At 41.9% G+C, this 20,088-nt stretch overlaps 1 protein-coding gene and 1 non-coding gene across 3 annotated transcripts in view; both read left to right on the top strand.

The window, feature by feature from the left end:
- The window catches only part of KPNA4 (karyopherin subunit alpha 4), a 70,347-nt gene that overhangs the window by 39,020 nt on the left and 11,239 nt on the right, over window positions 1-20,088 (top strand). For both annotated transcript variants that reach the window (XM_038755999.1, XM_038756028.1), the window contains exons 7-13: window positions 1,322-1,407; window positions 4,326-4,412; window positions 7,554-7,723; window positions 7,814-7,858; window positions 13,228-13,359; window positions 16,548-16,676; window positions 19,035-19,139. In XM_038755999.1, the coding sequence (XP_038611927.1) occupies window positions 1,322-1,407; window positions 4,326-4,412; window positions 7,554-7,723; window positions 7,814-7,858; window positions 13,228-13,359; window positions 16,548-16,676; window positions 19,035-19,139 (754 nt within the window). The remainder of the gene's footprint in view (window positions 1-1,321; window positions 1,408-4,325; window positions 4,413-7,553; window positions 7,724-7,813; window positions 7,859-13,227; window positions 13,360-16,547; window positions 16,677-19,034; window positions 19,140-20,088) is intronic.
- LOC119936165 lies at window positions 17,297-17,620 on the top strand. Its single transcript, XR_005453653.1, has one exon.

Below are 20,088 nucleotides of genomic sequence, written 5' to 3' on the forward strand. Positions count from 1 at the left end.
GCCTGATTACCTTGTATCTATTCCAGTGCTTAGAACAGTGCTTGGCACATAATAAGCACTTAACAAATGCCATCATTATTATTATTATTAAAATCAGATCCAGTGCCACTAACCTGCACCGAGGGTTAAATTCAGTACCTTGTGTCCATAACTCAGGCGGTTGAAGACTTCCTATAGCCACATCTTCATATTGATAAGTGAAGAAGGCTAAATTGAAGTGAAGAGTAATGCCACTTAGGCAAAAGATAAAGAATAACTGATCTGGGATGCCAGTTACCAAAGGAAACTCTAGACTTTTGGCAGGGTAGGACGACGGGAAATCTCTCTCACTAGGAAAAAATGTGCAGCACATTTAAAGGTGATTGAATTTTTCCAAAACATTTGTTGTTTTCACTATCAAAATATTCTAGTGATTTAGACCAGTTTACAAATCCATCCTAATTCTGCTGTTGTATATTCTAGCAATGAAACTACTAAGAGAAAAAATTTGTTGGGGTGGGTGTTTTTTTTTTTTTAAGAGGTTAGCCCCAACTAAAATGGGTAGAAATTGGTTTGTCAAGGTAAAACATAAAAATCTGTAACTTGTTTCTCTAATAAAGACCTCAAAGTCTCAAAACATAAATTTGAAGGACAAGACATTCAAATGGAGGGAAATTTGTAGTAAGGGAGAAAGATGAGTTGTTGAACGGTACAAAAGTCTGACAGACATTGTTAGATGGCATCAAGTGATGTAGCAGGTAAAGAGGTAGCATTTTGGGAGAGGGCTTTTTTGATTTGGGATGTTGGTGCACGGATAAAGGATGGATGAAACTCACTTTGAAACAATAGGAAAAGGCAAATATCAAGAGCAATATGCTAGAACTTGAAAGATAAAAGAAAATATCATGTGTTAATGGGATTTAAGTAGAGAGAAGACTAGAATTCCTCTCAAGGATGGGAGAAGTGCAAGCACAATTGAAGAAAACATTGTGATGGCCAAGATAAACATTTACAGTGAAGCTTTGGCGTGTTATTTTGGTTTTAATGACTGTAGAGTGAGCTCTTGGTCTGTTATAATAAGGAACCCTTGGATCAAGAAATGGGGAAAAGAAATGCATATATCAGAAAACTTTGTGGGGTCAGGTCTTGAGAAGGGTTTTGAGAAATAAAGGGGAAAGTGGGAAACAAGGGGCTGTTTTCATGATATAGGTTTTGGAGGAAGAGTAAAAAGGCATCCTCAAAAATACTTCATATGGGGAGGTTAATGTGTTAAGAAATTTTAATATTCTTCTGTTTTGTGTGATTGAGGAGAAAATACAATGTAAAACTATTCTTTCTCTAGCCCTTCCTTACAGTTTGAAGCTGCATGGGCTTTGACAAACATTGCATCTGGAACCTCGGAACAAACACAGGCTGTAGTTCAATCCAGTGAGTTCATTAGTACTTAACTATTTTAATTCCTAACTTTAATGTGAAGCTCTAAACCAGTGACTCTTCCAAGAACCAACGTTTAATGAAAGATAACTCTCTATTAAGGTAGAATGCACACCATAGTACAACCATGTTTTTAGGTCTGTTGTACTTTCCACATCCTCCAACCTTCCCTTCCATCCCCCAACAGACTGATTAGTGGTAATCAAAGCAATATCTTTTCTTTATCTTTGCCTTCTATTTTAAATTCATTTGTGGTCCTTGATTAATTGGGAGGTTATCTCAGTTGTAGCAAATAATTTGTTTGGAAAATGTGAAAACTTCCCACATTCTGGCAAGTTATTAGTTTCTTCAACCTATAGCATAAGAATTTGAAGCTTGAACATCCTTCTGTGCCTGCATAAATCTTGTATCTGGCTGAGTCTAGTATCTCAGAAGTACTGGAATGTGTAGGATTCAGTATTTATTTGAAATAAAAACTATAAGCAAGCCCTTGGCAATGTGTCTCAAAGTTCTAATGCCCTTAAAATGAACTATATTTTTGTACAGCAAGCTATGCTGTAGGAACAAGCTACCATTTTAAAGTATTATGTTGTGTATAGAAAAACTGGATATAACAATAGAACAAAGGATTTGTTCACTTTTGCTAATAGACCACTGTAGAAAATATGTAATTTGTCTGTTTTGGCTCCTTTGATGACTTGCTACATGGAATGCCCTCCTAGGGATGAGACTGAAGCACTTAGTACAGTGCTCTGCACACAGTAAGCGCTCTGTAAATACGATTGATGATGATGAAGTCAGATTCCATGCCCTTTCCCAAGAGATCTGATCCATGTGACTCTTGAAAGCAGATGAGTACATTCAACAGGTGATAATGCTTGAGAAGTAACGTGGCCTAATGGAATGAGCAACACCCTGGGAGTCAGAGGACCTGGGTCCTAATTCTGGTTGTGCCAGTTGTCCGTTATGTGACCTTGGGCAAGTCACTTAACTTCTCTGTGCCTGTTACCTCAGTACCTGTTCCCCCTCCTGTCTAGACTGTGAGCCTCATTTGGGATGGGGACTGGGTCTGATCAAATTATCTTGTACCTACTCCTGCATTTAATACGGTACTTGGCACATGGTAACACTTAACAAATTTCGTACGAATAAAAGTAATGTTGGTTAAGATTAAGCAGTTGATTGGCAGACATTTCTTAAGTAGTTTTGAATCAAGAGCAGCTTGTGTAGACTGTTAGTGAATGTGCTTTTCAGAGAAATGTAGAAAACTGAACTACAGCATTACGTAAGTCATTTGAGTTATTTAGAGCACCAAATTGGATGGTCAAAAGGAAATTTGCTTGATGGTTGCAGGAGGCATCTTACTTTTAAAAGCCCTAAAAGCATCAATCAAAATAATATGAAAGGATCACAAATTAGAATCTAATGCCTACCAAATCATTCTTCCCTTACTGATTTCAGTTAAAGAATATGTTACACCTAGTCTTTGAATCCAAAACATCCTAGTCTTTGGGGTCAGCTCATATGGGTAGTGGTCCTTTGGCTGATAGTTCACTTCTCACTGACCCCAGTTTCCACAGAAGAGTTATAAAGTTATGTTTCTGTTATCAACTGATCAGTCGAGACCAGTTTCTCTTCTCTTTTCCTCATCCCTTTCCCACTCCTACCTTTAAAACATAACCCATGTTCCCAAAACATTTTCGGGCAGTGCAGAGAAGCATCGTGGCGTAGTGGATAGAGCACAGGCTTGGAAGTCAGAAGCACCTGTGTTCCAATACCAATTCTGCCACATGTCTGTTGTGTGACCTTGGGCAAATCACTTAACTTCTCTGGGCCTCAGTTTTCTCATCTGTAAAATAGGGATTCAGAGTGTGAGCCCCATGTGGGATAGGGACCCCAAGCTGATTGACTTGTTTCTATCCCAGTGCTTAGCACATAGTAAGTGCTGTAACGAGTATTATTATTATTATTATTGTTGCTCATGTTTTTTAATAGTTTTATGATTTGTGCCCTGATAGGGGGGTTGTTCTTTTGTGTGCGTGTGTGTGTGCGTGTGTGTGTGTGTGCGCGTGTGTGTGTAGATTTTTCTTTCCCCTCAATATTTTGCTATTACAAGGTAGAATTTCACTCCATTATGGGTTTCAGAGCATGGGATGGTTACTTTCTTTCTGATGTGTTCGTAGCCACAGAAGTGAGAAAGATAAGACTTGCCTTCACATGCCAATTTATAATAATAAAAAATCAGTTGAATGACTTAATCCCTAACATATTTTCAGTGGAACCACTTGATTGAAATCAGTCAGTGGTATTTATTAAGCGCTTACTGTATGCACAGTCTGTACTAAGCGCAGAAGTACAAAAGAGTAGGTAGACATGATCCCTGCTTACAAGGAACTTACATTCATTCATTCACTCTTATTTGTTGAGTGCTTACTGTGTGTAAAGTACTGTAGTAAGCACTTGGAAGAGTACTATATAACAGTATAGCAGACTAGAGAGGGAGACGGTCAGTAAAATAAAGATGGATATGTACATCAGTGTTATGAGGATGGGGGTAAAAATCAAAGTGCTTAAGGGGTGGAGACCAAAGCGTGTAGACAGTGCAAGAAGGAAGGCAAATAGGGGAAGTGAGGACTTAATCACTGTTGCAAAGTGAATTTTAGCACTCATTAAGTTATTTGGATTTTATACTACAGAAAAAATTAGTTCTTTTCTGATCTTTAGAGATTTTTCTGTTGAATTACTTCTGTCGAGGATAAAGGTGGTGGAGTGTTGTGTTGGTTTTTTTAATGAACTAGGTCTTAAAAAGCTCCCAAAATAAACCGGAATACTCTCATCAGGTTGTAAGAAAATAATATCTTCACATTTTTAGAGCCATTTCTTGAATAACGTACCTCCCCCTTTTTCCCTAGATGCTGTGCCACTATTTCTGCGACTCCTGCACTCTCCCCATCAAAACGTTTGTGAACAGGCAGTTTGGGCCTTAGGGAATATCATAGGTTTGTATGAACTCATTGTAATATCTGAAATAAGGAGTGTACTTAGAGGGAAAAGAAAACTCTAGATCTACTGACAAAACCCCAAAATGTTCTTTAAAGAAAGTTTATTATGGGATACTTCATTGAATTATAGGTAAAATAATGGGTATAAACAGGCTACAAATTTGTGTGGAAACTAATTGGTGCACCCTAATTTATATACCCATATTTATGTAAATATACAAGATCTTCCAGGTTTGAAAATAAAGCTATCATATGGGATGTGTCAATGGCTGGGGAGGCTAGTGTTAGGTGTCCACTCTACGGGCACCCAAGCACTGTCCTCGTTACTAACGGTCCTGGTCTGTTTTCCTATTTCTCTGCCTCCCAGTACTCTCCAAACTTCTGCTCCAGAAACCAACTCTTTTTTTTTGATTGCTGTGTTCCATTTTACTGCATCCTCAAAACTTGACCCCTCTTTTTTAGTTGCCCCACTTCAGCTTGCCATACAGTACTAACTGTCTGGATAGCCGGCTGTCAGTTCATTCTCCTCCCATGCCCCATTGAGTGAAGTCATATTGAAGAAAGCATAGCCACACTGACCTTGTTCCAGGACTTGGATGTTTCTGATCCTGCCATACCCCTGGATATTGAGTATGACCAGTAGGAAGTTGAATAGGGCCGATAGAGCCGTTCAAGTTGGAAGTCACGTTGTGATGGGCAGCGCTACAATGCTGATGTCCATTTGGTACTGCCTTCTTTCTGATTTGATTGTTGTATCCGTGTACAGTGTGTTAACTAGGTAACAAAATTCTGCGATCGTACTGACATTCAGATTGAAATTACCAGTGAAGATCTTTGTTTGTGAGTGTGATTTCCATGTTGCAGCCCACTGGCACGTTGCCTTGGTCTCCTTTAGGCGTAGTGATCCGTAGCACTGGGGTAGCTCGGCAGAGAAGCAGCATGGCCTAGGGGCAAGAGCACAGGCTTGTGAGTCATAAGAAGAGAGTTCTAATCCTGGTTCTGCAACTTGTCTGCAAGGCGAGGACATGTTGGATGTAACGTTCAGGTTGACCAGAGATGCAAAGATTTACTCCGGTTGGAAACCTGTTTTTTAGTCCTTCAACTCGAGTGCGCAGTACGGAGCAAAAAGAAATCAAATATAGTAGCACCCTAAGTTGAAAAAGATACTGCTTTCTGACTGTGTTAGTGTTGAAAACTTGAGAGACCCTGAGTCACGGCAAGAGGTGCTTTTCCAACTCTGTTTCTTCGGCCTTGTGCGGAAAATTGACCATTGCAGAATGGCCACCCTACTTGTGAATCCCCAGGCCTTGAGCTGATTGTTAAAACACGTTCTGAGTAAGCTGTGATTGGCCTGTGACAGAGACTTGGAGCCCAACTGCATACTGCACGTCCGTGTCATGGACATCATGAGTACTTACCAAGTGCACTCAAGTTGAGCAGTTGCCCAGCATACTAGGAGTACACCCTCTTGAGGAGCTCATCTACTCTCACTGCTTCAACTACCACCTCTACGCAGATGATTCTCAAAACCACTTCACCAACCCCGGACCTCGTTCTTTCTCTGCAAACTCACAGCTCAACCTGCCTCCATCACATCTCTCCATGGATGTCCTGCTGCGACGTCAAGCTCAGTGCATCCCAGAATGAACTCATCTTTCCTGTCAAATCTTGTGCTCCTCCTAACTTCCCAGTCACTGTTGGCAGTTACCACCATTTCTCTGTCTCTCAAAATTCCACGTTAAAACATGGAATTATTCTTGATTTTTTTCCTCCCCTGCCCCACCCCGCAATCCCCATATTCAGTTGTCATCAAATCCTGTTCTTCTTTTATAACATCTCCAGAGTCCCACCTCTTCCTCTCCATCCAAATTGCTTCCCTGCTGGTCCAGGAATTTGTTATAACATACCCTGATTTAATTACTGCAGATTCTGGTTCTAGTCTCTCCCCTCTCCAGGACATTCACTGATTTACGTAGTTCATTTTTTAAAAAAACATCATTTTTTGCACATCCCTCTACTCATCAAAAACCTCCAGTGGTTGCCCGTTTTCATCAGAAACTCCTGACCATTGACTTTTTAGAAGGTCAGCGCTCTTCTCCAGATGTATCCTCATTCCTTTCCCACTACAGTCCGACATTGCACCCTTTGTTCCTCTAAAGCCGAATTACTTAATGTACCTTGTCCTCATCTCTCTCACTGTTGACCTCTTGCTCAGCAAGAGTTTCTGCCTGGAATGTCCTCCTCATCACATCTGGAAAGTCATTGCTCTCCATTTTCAAGGACCTTCTGAAACTACATTTCCTATTCTCAATTGCTTCTACCTGTATTTTATTTTAGGGTCTGTTTAATCCCTCTAGATTGTAAGCTCCTTGAAGACAGACCACTTCTGCCAACTTTATTGCAATCAATTGATGGTATTTATTGTGCACTTACTATATGCAGATCACCTTTCTAAGTGTTTAGGAGAGTGGGTAGACAGAACTCTATGCTTGGTACAGTGCTTAGAACAGTATGTATTCAATAAATACTACTGGTTGATCCCTCCCATCCCCATACTGCAGTTAGTCCTTTTAATTTTGCTGAAACCAATACTTACATGTAAACAATTCTATAAAAGTTAATAGCTCTTTTGAACCCTTCACAAGTTGACTCACTTACTTGTTTATTAATCTTCAGGAAATACTTAAATTAGCAAAAGGCTTACCTTTTTTTCCACCTCTCCAAAGTGTCAGTTATCTTTACTGTGGCAATAAAAGTAGTTTTCATTTAATGGTAATTGAGGGCCTAACTGTGGCCAGAGCACCATACTAAGCATTTAATTGGGAGGCGCAGTAGATATCCTCACACTATCCTCTGAACCAATTTTGCAGTGATTTTACTCAGATTTAGCTAATGTTAAAGGCTTCTTAAGAGGTAAATGGCTAAATACCTGGGGAAAATAAATAATGGTCAAAAAAAATCTCAAGTTGCTAAGAGTTATTAATTTGTGACACCAATTATTTTGCTGTATTTGTATGTCACTGAAAACTCTCAATCCTTGAAGTAAACATAACTATTTTAATGTTCAATTGAGTTTTGAGAAATTAGCTCTACTACATTGTTGGTAAATGTAATAAATGTAAAACAATCTCACCACAGGTGATGGACCCCAGTGTAGAGATTATGTCATAAGTCTTGGAGTGGTGAAGCCTCTGCTTTCCTTCATCAGCCCATCTATTCCCATAACATTTTTAAGAAATGTTACTTGGGTCATGGTCAATTTATGTCGCCACAAAGATCCACCACCGCCAATGGAAACCATTCAGGAGGTAACTTTCACTTTCATTTTTTTTTTAAAGAAACTAAATGTTAAAAATGTTATCAATGACATTTCAATATGTTTATGTTTCTCTCCTTAGATACTTCCTGCCCTCTGTGTTTTAATTCACCATACAGATGTAAATGTGAGTAAAAGTTTTTGATTAATGTTTTTATGCCCAGTACTGGGCTTACTGAGTTAGCACTGAAACCAAACAAGCAAATGTCACCTAAGAATAGGTGAGGCAGGGAGTTAGTGGTACATGACAGGTTAGTTGCTTGCTAAACTTCAATTCCTACTACACATGATAGGCTTTGGGGAAATCTTGGTTGTTTCTATTCTTTCAGTTAAAACTTGGGTTTATAATAATAATAATAATAATGGCATTTATTAAGTGCTTACTATGTGCAAAGCACTGTTCTAAGTGCTGGGGAGGTTACAAAGTGATCAGGTTGTCCCACGGGGGGCTCACAGTCCATCTCATCTCATCTCAGATTCACAGCACATCTTCCTGTTGGAGTTTGGAAATGACCTAGAGGGTATTCAGGGTAGAGACTGAGTAATGAGTGGATTCCAGAACCCAGGTGACCCCTATGGAGGTTCCCCTGGAGAAGAGAAGCAGCAAGATCTAGTGGAAAGAGCAGGAGCCTGTGAATCAGAGGACCTGGCTTCTCATCCTGGCTCCAACACGTGCCCACTTTGTGACCTGGGGCAAGTCACTTCATTTGTCTGTGCCTCAATTGCCTCATCTGTAAAATGAGTATTCAGTATATGTTCATTCATTCAGTCGTATTTACTGAGCGCTTACTGTGTGCAGAGCACTGTACTAAGTGATTGGGAAGTACAAGTTGGCAACATCTAGGGACGGTCCCTACCCAACAGCAGGCTCACAGTCTAGAAGGGGGAGACAGACAACAAAACAAAACATATTAACAAAACAGAATAAATAGAATAAATATGTACAAGTAAAATAGAGTAATAAATATGTACAAACATATGCGTATATACAGGTGCTGTGGGGAGGGGAAGGAGGTAAAGTAGGGGGTGAGGAGGGGGAGAGGAAGGAGGAGGCTCAGTCTGGGAAGGCCTCCTAGAGGAGGTGAGCTCTCAATAGGGCTTTGAAGGGAGGAAGAGAGCTAGCTTGGCAGTTGTGCGGAGGGAGGGCATTCCAGGCCAGGGGGAGGACGTGGGCCAGGGGTTGACGGCGGGACAGGTGAGAACGGTCTATGTTCTCCTCCCTACTTAGATTGTAAGCCCTGTGTGGGACAGGGACTGTGTCCAACCTGATTATCTTGTATCATCCCCAGCACTTAGAACAGTGCTTGACACATACTAAGCGCTTAACAAATACCACAGTTGTTGTTGTTATTATAATTATTATTATTAGTGAGCCCTCCTGCAGGAAAGTTGGGGCATGCCACTTTAGCCCTGCAGTGCCCATCCCCAGCATCCAAACTCTGCCGAGCCCCGGACGAAGCTCTGGTGCTGTTTCCAACCCTGCAGGAGGGTGAGAGGAGCGGGCCTGAGCCCGGGTGAGGGGGTGGCTGTGGTGGCTCCTCCGGAAAGGACAAACGATACCTTGGGAAACATGGGCACAGCGCTCTGAATACAGAACTGCCCACCCTTGACTTGAGTATCCTCCCCATCCCGGACCCAACTCTGGGGTTCTTCCCCAGCCCTGCCCATCGTAAACTGTCCACCGTTGGCCTTTTGGGTCACCATGGTGAAACTGGCAGTCCTTTTGCTCCTTAGGGCCATCAGTGGAATTACTGTGTTAATACATATCTACACATTTGGACAGGTCAGTCGGGTCTTTATTGACTGTTTGCTGTAATAGTAATAATAATAATAATAATGGTACTTGTTAAATGCATACTAATGGGCTTGGGAGTCAGAGGTCATAGGTTCTAACCCCGGCTCTGCCACTTATCGGCTGTGTGACTTTGGGCAAGTCACTTAACTTCTCTGTGCCTTAGTTACCGCATCTGTAAAATGGGGATTAAGACTGTGAGCCCCACATGGGACAACCTGATCACCTTGCATCCCTCCCAGCGCTTAGAACAGTGCTTTGCACATAGTAAGCGCTTAACAAATACCATCATTATTATTATTATTAAATGCCAAGTACTGTTGGGGTCTTGTCTTATGCTGTGGAATTGTCTCTTACCCATAGTGACACCGTGGACACATCTCCCCCAGAACGCCCCACCTCCACCTGCAATCGTTGTGGTAGTTTTCTTGGTAAAAATACAGAAGTGGTTTACCATTGCCTCCTTCCTGCAGTAAACTTGAGTCTCCACCCTCAACTCTCTCCCACGCCTCTGCTGCCTGGCACAGGGGTGTTTTGACTTGTAGCAGATTGCTCTCTGCTTCAGAATAGCAGGCTTCTTGGGAAGCCTTTAACATTGCCTTCTGCCATCAGAGTATTCCTATACAATCAATCAATGGTATTGAGTGCTTACTATGTGCAGAACACTGTACTAAATGCAAGGCCCTACTGAGAGCTCACCTCCTCCAGGAGGCCTTCCCAGACTGAGCCCCTTCCTCCCTCTCCCCCTCATCCCCTTCTCCATCCCCCCATCTTACCTCCTTCCCTTCCCCACAGCACCTGTATATATGTTTGTACATATTTATTACTCTATTTATTTATTTATTTATTTTACTTGTACATACCTATTCTGTTTTATTTTGTTAGTATGTTTGGTTTTGTTGTCTGTCTCCCCTTTTAGACTGTGAGCCCACTGTTGGGTAGGGACTGTCTCTATATGTTGCCAACTTGTACTTCCCAAGCGCTTAGTACAGTGCTCTGCACACAGTAAGTGCTCAGTAAATACGATTGATTGGGAGAATGCAGTACAACGGAACTAGCAGACACGTTCATATCCATGTAGTGCCCTTACCTAAATTTTCTCAGGTTATCTGGTAGGTTATTGCCTCAAGTCTCTATGAAGCTTTTGGAACGCAATTAAATTAGTTGGAATTGAGTTAGAATTAGAGTGTGTTGGCAGTGCATTTTTCAGAAGGTGAAGTATGCTGTAAAACTGAAATATACCTGCAAGGCTAAAGGTTTAAAAGCTTTGCTTTTTATGACATATTTAAGCGCTTACTTTGTGCCGTGCACTGTATTAAGTGCTGGAGCAGATACAAGCTAGACAGGTTGGGCGCAGTCCACGTTCCACATGGGGCTCACAGTCTTTAAAACACCGTTGAAGTAACTGAGGCACAGAGAAGTTAAGTGACTTGCCCAAGGTCATAGAACAGACAAATGATAGAGCCGGAATTGGAACCCAGGTCTTTCTGACTCCCAGGGCCGTGCTCTAATCACTAGGCCAGACTGCTTCTCCTGTTATTACTAGTGACATTACTATTGATACTGTGAATCTGAATGTCTTTTATTACTATGGTCTTTACAATTCTCTACCTGTGATACATGATTCTGTGTATCAATCATGGAAATCGCTCCATGTGGCTGCCTAATTTTGTCCATGTTCTTGAGTTTTTTTTCCCAGAAACTTAATGTCTTGTAGAAATATCTCTCTAAGTGTATTCACATAGGAATTAACTAACTTATAGAATAAATTCTGGTGGGGTCACTCCTTATTTATGAGCAAAGCCAACTCATTGGAAAATCTGATCTGTAGTTTAGATTAGCTCTAACTTGCAAAGGCTGGATGCACCTAGGCATGTTAGGACACACACTTAATGTTATCTTGCTGCATATTTTTTTTGTGGGGACTGGAGAATTTCTGAAGACTCCCTAAGGAATAATTCGTCCATTCAATTATATTGAACGCATATTGCGTACAAAGCACTGTACTAAATGCTTGGGGGAGCGTACAATATAACAACAAATAGACACATTCCTTCCCACAGCAAGCTCACAGTCTAGAGGGGGAGACAGACATTAATATAAATAGATAAATAAATTGCAGATATATACTTCTGTGCTGTGGGGATGGGAAATTCAAAAATTCATTTTTGAAAATTGTCCTTTGGCACAGTATCTTTACTTTGCATTGAACACTGCAAATGGGTTTTTGAGGGTGTCTTGTCTATTTGAACTGGAAAGCTTGGGAACTGCTTTGAACTTTCTATTTCAACTGAATCATTTTAAGAGATTATGCTCTCCACATGCCTGCTGTGTGGCCTTGGGCAAGTCACTTCTCTGTATCTGTTACCTCATATGTAAAATGGAGATGGTTTGTGAGCCCCATGTGGGACAGGGACTATGTCCAAACTGATTTGCTTGTGTCCACCTCAGCGCTCAACAGTGCCTGGCACATAGTAAGCACTTAACAAATATGACAAGTATTATTGTCATTATTATTAGCTGTACTGGGAATTGGATTTCTACAATCATGGGGTCTTTTATTTTCCCCCAGCACTTTAGCACAATGCTCAGCATATAGCATGTCTCAGTGGAAAGAGCACGGGTTTTGGAGTCGGAGGTTATGGGTTCAAATCCTGGCTCTGCCAATTGTCAGCTGTGTGACTTTGGGCAAGTCACTTAACTTCTATGCCTCAGTTACCTCATTTGTAAAATGGGGATTAAGACTGCAAGCCCCCTGTGGGATAACCTGGTCATCTTGTAACCTCCCCAGCACTTAGTGCTTTGCACATAGTAAGCGCTTAATAAATGCCATCATTATTATTATTATTATTAGTCACAGTTGTAAGGAAGAGATAGTATTCAAAAATGACTATCATAAATGTCTTTTTTGCCAGATATCAACAGAGTAGTCAGTCAGTCAATGGTATTTGAGAGCTTACTATCTGTAATAATAATAATAATAATTGTGATATTAGTTCAGCATTGATCAGTGCTGGGATAGATACAAGGTGATCATGTTGGACACAGTCCCTGTCCTGCATAGGGCTCATAGTCTGAATCCCTGTTTTACAGAGGAGGGAACTGAGGCACAGAGAAGTTAAGTGATTTGCCCTACGTCTCACAGCAGACAAGTGGAGGAGCTGGGATTAGAATCCAGGTCCTTCTGACTCCCAGGCTTGTGTTCTATCCACTAGGCCACACTGCTTCTCACAAGCGCCTGGGAGAGTACGATCTAACAGTTGTACCGTCAGTCGTGTTTATTGAGCACTTATTGGGTACCGAACACTGTGCTAATCACTTGGGAGAGTACGATATAACAATATAACAAACACATTCCCTAACCACAGTGAGCTTATTGTCTAGAGGGGGCTTGTATTGTATTGCCCACAAATTACTTACCATCAAGAGGAACTCTTGACTTGTAACTTTAGAGATACTTTCCTTTACCTTCAACTCTGGCTATAGCGGTCTGCAGCTGCTAGGGGAGGGGATGTCAGTGACTCAGTTTAGATTTCTCCAAGTCCAGAAGAGGCTATGGCTGGGGAGGGGAGGGATCCTGAGCAATTATAGTCCTATGAGTACTTTCCGGGAAAGTAAGGAGGAAGTGAGAAATAAAGCTTTGGATCCTTGGACATCTTTTAGTATTATCTTAGTAATATATGTTTCTCTTTTTTGTTGATTAGATATTGGTAGATACCGTCTGGGCCCTGTCTTATCTAACCGATGCAGGAAATGAGCAGATACAGATGGTAATAGATTCTGGAATAGTTCCTCATTTGGTTCCTCTGCTCAACCACCAGGAAGTTAAAGTTCAGGTAAGTCGGAAGCCAGTTAAAACAGATGCAACGTGACCAAAGATCTCATACTATAAGTGCTTTAGATTTATTTTCAAAGGCTAACTTTCTGTGTCTTAGAGTGCAGCAGCAGCATTCTTGAAGAACCCCATGTGAAGGAAACCTTGCGTTTTAGCATTCACACTGTACTGGATGCTGAGGCATAGAGCCCACAACCATTCCTTCTGACCCGACTACCTGCTGTCAGAAGAACTCTCCCTAATTCTGTGTCCAATCCCAAATAGGTAGCCAGAACATGAGTTAGGCGGAACTGGTTGCATTGCGTGTAAACTTCCAACTCTGTGTTACTACCAAGCTCTTCACAGAGTAAGCTTATTGGATGAGAAAACCGAGACACAGAGAAGTGGCGTGCTCAAGAATACACAACAGGGAAGTGGCAGAGCTGGGATTAGAACCAAGAGCTCCTGATTCGCGGGCCTGTGTTCTTCCTACTAGGCCATGGTTCTTCTCAAATTTTAAGTATGGGTTGTTTCATTCATTCAGTCGTGTTTATTGAGCACTTACTGTGCGCAGAGCACTGTACTAAGCGGCTGGAAAGTACAATTCAGCAACCGATAGAGACAGTCCCTACCCAACAACAGGCTAGTAGCAGAATGAAATTGAAGTCTTTAGTCATTCAACTTTTGTGTTCTATTGGATTCAGTAGTGTATTTGATGAAAATATGAAATTGGGTTTGGGCTCTGAGAAGTTACAAAATTTTAGTGCACAAAGGTTTGGCCAGTTTGCAGTCATTTTGGCTGGGCAAGCCCATTCAGTTTGTGAGATATAATGTACCAGAGACCACCTGTCATTGGGAATTCGAAATCCAAGTTCCATTCTTTCTCATGTGCCTACTAATAGTAAACCAAAGGGGGTGATGGCCCATCCTGACCTAAGACACTGGAGGTCACATGTGACATCATGCAAGTGCACTTATTCCCAAGGGAGTGTTGGGATTTATAGACCCAGGGTGGTTTAAGAAAATGGGGCTCAAATACAGTGTATCACGGTTGTATGACGGCACCGTGGGTATTACCCTTGCTGGGTAATGCAGACCACCCCACCTCCATCCGGGCTGCTTTTTCATGGGATAGACCTGTGCCCATGGGGGACTAGGCTGCCCTGAGAGCTGCCATTCAGATCAGAGGTGGAATTCTACAGGGACGGATGAATGCTAAAAGAGACACGGAGAGGCCTACTTGGATCTGACGTGGCCTACTTGAGCCTGCTCGGGCAGCACTGAAACAATCAGAGTTGACAGCAGAGTGAGTGTACCACATCGATAAATTCAACTGTTCATCTTAGGGCAGTTGGGAAAGTTATGTTGTCCTCTTCCAGTATCTCACAGCAGGCTAATGATAGCCAGGCCTGGAAACTTGGCTAAGGTGGTGTCATTCTATGAAAGGCGAGAGCCAGGTGATTTTTTTTTTTAATAATGTACAAAAGCACTTACTATGTCTGTCACTGTAGTGAGCGCTGGGGTAAATAAAAGTTAATCAGATTGGACACAGTTCCTGCCCCCCAAAGGATTTTCAGTCTTAATCCTCATTTTACAGGTGAGGTAACCGAGGCACAAAGAAGTTAAGTGACTTGCCCGAGGTCACAACAGAAAAGTGGCAGAGCCTGGGATTAGAACCCAGGTCTTTTTGGCTCCCAGATCCATGCTCTATCAGCTGGGCCATGCTGTTTCTCAGCTTAGTTAATGTTGTCTTGCCAGATGGGAAGGTATTTGTCTTGCCAGATGGGAAGTTATCGGAGAGCATCCCACACACAGAAGTGGTGGTTTGTAACAGGTAGTTCAGAGGACCTGGATTCAGTTGCGGTAACCACACAGGATGTTGTAGACCAAACTGATAAACTAAATCTAAATAAATCACTGGGGCTGGTTGGCATCCACCCTAGAGTCCTGTTGGAACTTGAAGGGGAAGTTGGGGAACGAGCACGAATGATCAATGGCCCTGGGCCAGAGAGCTGAAAGAATGCCAATGTGAATGTGATGATGGATTTCAGCCATCAAGAAGCAGCATGTTCTAGTTGATGGTGCACGGGCCAGAAAGTTAGAAGGACCTGGGTTCTATTCCTGGCTCCACTACTTGTCTGCTGTGTGACCTTGGGCAAGTCACTGAATTTATCTGTGCCTGAGATCTCATCTGTAAAATGGGGCTAAACAGCGTGAGAACCATGTGGGATATAGACTGTGTCCAGCCTGAGTAACATGTATCTACCCCAGTGTGTAGTGTCGTGCCCAGCACATAGAAAGCACTTAACAAATACTATTTAAAGGGGGGTTGGGGGACGGTTCTAGAGGTGATCCTGCAAATTACAACTTGATTATTCCCAGCAGTAGGCTTGGCAAATTGGTCAAATTTAGGTCAGTGAGGACAGCTTATTGTAGGGAAAAAAGACATGTATTTATAGGAGGAAATCATGTCCCATCTGCTGGATTTTTCAAAGGGGTTAATGAGCACGTGGATAGAGGGGCAAAGGGTATACTATATTTTGATTTTACAAAAGATTGTTGACAAGTTCCACAATTAAAGTTTGCAAAAGAATGGAGGAATTTTGATTGGGGTTGGGCGTGTGTTCTATTGTAGACAAGTAGGGATAAGGGGCTACTATTTGGGATAGAGAAACATGGAAAGCAGGGTTCCCCCAGGGATTTATCTAGGGTTGGTTTTATTTGACAAAATGGGAAAGGATTTAGCAGTGAAAGTTTATGGGTGACACAAAGCTTTTCCAGATGGCGAAATGCCTTCCAGATAGATTGCAAGAAGACCTCCTAAAGCTGAGAGCGTGGGCTGAAAAATGGCCCAGCGAGCTTCAGGGTAAGCAAATTCAAGGTGATACCCTTCAGAAAATGTAATCCACACTTCAGCGAAGTGGTGATGGATTTGAGCCATCCGACACGACTCAGGTAAGAGCGCTGAATCAGCAACATCAAAAAAGGCCCACTGTATGTTGGGCAATGTAGAGCAGGGGGATTAATAAAAAAACAAAAACAAAACACCAAAGAGATAGGCCCATGTAACTCCACTTGGATGTAACAGCTTGGGAGTTTAGAAACATTGCTACTCTCAGAGGTAAAATTCTGAGCGGGGTCTATCATAGGCCTGACCAAGCTGTGGTATTTTTCCTGTTCTTGGGACGATGAAGTGTATTTATGTTTCAGACTGCTGCACTTAGAGCTGTGGGCAACATCGTGACCGGCACTGATGAACAGACCCAAGTAGTTCTGAACTGTGATGCTCTTTCACACTTCCCAGCACTTCTGACTCATCCCAAAGAAAAAATTAATAAGGTAGGTCAATATTTAATTCCACGTAAACGAGGCACAGTTTTAAAGTTCTTTTTGGAGCTAATCAGAACTGTTGGCACAATTGCAGTCATGTCTCAAGTCATGTACTGTGCCACCGCTTTTGATTGAGGGAAGCCCTCTAAGGTATTAGCATGTTCGTAGACCCCAGTAGAACATACTCAGGCGTAGGAGATTATGGGAATTGAGAAAATAAGCATTCTGACAAGTTTGTTGTATTCTAAGTTTGTGTTATTTCAAAATGTGCTATGTATGGAAAATCTGGATACACGTATACTAACATGTCTATTACTTGGCTCCAGGCCTGATGAAACTATCCGTATGACATGTGGACCCTAGGAAGAAACGAATAGAATACTCCGTTGTGGAAGCGAAGGGTGCTAAATAAGAAACAGGGCCACAGACTGGGCTTCGTACGTTAAATAGGAAAACAATTAGGTATAATCTGTGCAACCTCTGTGGGAAACGCTGCCTAAAAGATCTGGACCTGAGATAAGCTCCTAAACGGAATTAGTTTCCTCATGTACCAGAAAAAGAAGAGAGCACTTCATTCCAATGTGAAGAAATAAAACAATGAAATTGCAAAAACACTTATCTTGCTCTTTTGGAAATGATGAAATAGAGATATTGGGAGTGGTTGAATGGTGTATGACGTGTGGGGGCCGGGGAGGGTTTAGTCGTAAAATTAAGTTTTAGCATTAGTGTAAATTTTAATGGTTTGATTGTGTATGACTGGATATAAGGCTATGGTAAGGGGGCACTGACTTAGTAGTGCTGATTTTGGAGTGCATCTGAGGCTGTTGCTCAAATATGTGGGCCTCATTAGCAACATTGCCGGTGATTATAGCCCCCAAAATAGCTCACCTGACTAGCTTAGCGCCCAAAAATCTCTAACAGGTTCATCTCTGTGCACCTGTGATCTGATCCAAAGGAGCGAATTTTTTCTATACAGTAATAAAAGTAGTATACACTAAGCTCTGGGAAAGTGTATACTTGTGGGAATTACGTAGATTCTGACCCTAGGGGCTCACAATCTAGTGTTTGTGACCTTTGTAGCCCATATTCACTCTTAGGACTAGATTGTCCCGACATTTTATCCTGGAGACAGTTACAGAAATATTCCAAGCTTAGATCAGTGAGTATGTGTGTTCCTATCCCGTCGGCTTTGGTAGCAGTGGTCGTGCTGTTCGTTTCCATGAGTGGCGTCGAGACCAAAGGCACCTTACATTTCATTTTGAGCACAGGGGCAAACGGGGGGAGGTGACGAGGGGTAGAAAGAGAAGGATGGTTACCCTCCGCTGCCGACGCTACAAGTGGCGGTGACTACAGTACTGACCTGGGACACGCAGCAGCGGCGGAGGAGAGCCGATCAAACTGGAAAGTGGAGCGTCAGCCGTGCAGATGAGCACTGTGGGGTTTCCCCAGCTGCCACAGGGCACTTCAGGTTCTCTGGCACCAGAGCATATTCCAGGCCCTGTCAGGGAGCTAAGGGCGAAGTAGGCAATGGTGTAATCTCACTTGACTCCCGGGCTGAAGCGCCAAGAAGTGGAGTCGGCCTCGTGGCTCTGTATCTGTCTGACTCCTTGCTCCCTCCCGGGAGGTGGCTGGGTTGGCTCTGGGGCTCTTGTTTGCTGAAGAGATAATAAACATCCACAAGTAAGCCTCACTCCAAATTTGGGCCGGGAAACTCTTGTCCTCCATTCTGAAACTAAAAGAGAAAGTTTTCTTCATTGCAGTGAGACCTCCAGCTGTCTTTTGAAATAAGTGCTATAACCTAGTCTCTGGTGGTCTAGCATATCAAGTGGTGGCTTACAGTCATTATGATTTTAAAGAGTAATTTGAACCAAAAATAATTGGCAGGTTAGATGGCTCATCAAACTACCCAAGTAAAATGGCTCCTGGTTTCAGGGGGCTTCTTTTTTTTTCCTCCCAAGATCTTTCTTCCCAAATTGTATTTCTCCCCTCCCCGAACTGTCACTTCAGCATTTCTGCGTCATTTAAGTACTTGTGTACTCATAACATCCTTTAGCACTTAGCCACTGTTTTACATTTCCTGTTAAGCACTAAATGCACATATCCTCTGTCCCATCATCTTTCTGTCTGTAAATTATTTTAGTGTCTGTCAAATCCCTAGACTGTAAGCTGTATGAAGGCAAGCACTTTGCTAGCTCTTTTGTCTTTTCCTAAATGCTTCTTTTCAATTCTTTGCATATAAGTGCTCAATAAATATTATTGATTTGATTAATCAGAGATATTTATTGAGCACTTACCTCTGAACAAAACTCAATGTCTCATTTTTTTTAAATGACATCTCTAAAATATTGAAGAGTTTTTGTTCTGCAGGAAGCAGTATGGTTCCTATCTAACATCACCGCAGGAAATCAGCAACAAGTTCAGGCAGTCATAGAGGCTAACCTCGTACCAATGATAATACACCTTTTAGATAAGGTAAGTTTTCTTGTTCAATTATTTGCAGGGACGGGGACACTTGTCTCAGTGTGAATACGTTCGCTAGATCAATGGGTTTATTTGAAATTTGATTTGGAGCCAGGAGCCAAGGACAGTAGAACACTTAGTATTTTTTATAGTGTATGTATGATGAATATTGTTCTTTTCAGCGTATTTCCTGATGGCTCCAACATTTGATTCTTTTATCAAAAATTAGTGTGCCCAGGAGGTATGGTCCCAGTTCAGAACTGTAATGTGTAAGAATGAAGAGGCAGTTTTCAAAATGCCAGGATGTGTCAGTGACGGCCTGAGATGGTTATAAAGTATAATGGTTCTAGGTCCAAAATGGGGGCATCAAACAATTATGACTCATACTTTTCCTTACCACTTCCGAAGCATGTGTGGGTAATGTTCATCCTGTACTTTTAAAATCAGATATATCTACTGTTTTGTGTGTCATGTGTTATCATAGGTGTGTCCCCAAACTGGGCCAAAACCCATGTTGCAATCAAATGTAATTGGTACTCTTGGCACAAATATGAATTAAAATTATGAAACCTTCCTAGATTATCAGCTTCATGTTTTCCTACATGTTGGACTTGCTTAAAAGATAGTATTGTGGTATTCCACACTTTTCCTCTATTTCGATTGTCTCAAAGTGCAATATCCAGTTAAATTCAGACTGATAAAATTAACAGTGTGACTTGATATCCCATTTCAAATTTTGACATTTACTTCTGCCAGCATTGTGCTAATTGAAAGAAGTGAGATCTCATTACCAAAGATTACAATACTTTAGGTTTAGGGCACTGGGAGTAATTTACCTTTAAAATGCCTAGAAGTCAGTTGTTAAGAAATTCCAGTCCCCATCATTTCCAAAAAACAAAATCAGCCAGTCACACCTGAAGTAGCATTGTCGAGTGGAAGGGGTGTATGTTGGAAAGATGCC

The sequence above is a fragment of the Tachyglossus aculeatus genome, chromosome 1 (assembly GCF_015852505.1).
Source record: "Tachyglossus aculeatus isolate mTacAcu1 chromosome 1, mTacAcu1.pri, whole genome shotgun sequence".
In the NCBI taxonomy this organism is placed as follows: domain Eukaryota; kingdom Metazoa; phylum Chordata; class Mammalia; order Monotremata; family Tachyglossidae; genus Tachyglossus; species Tachyglossus aculeatus.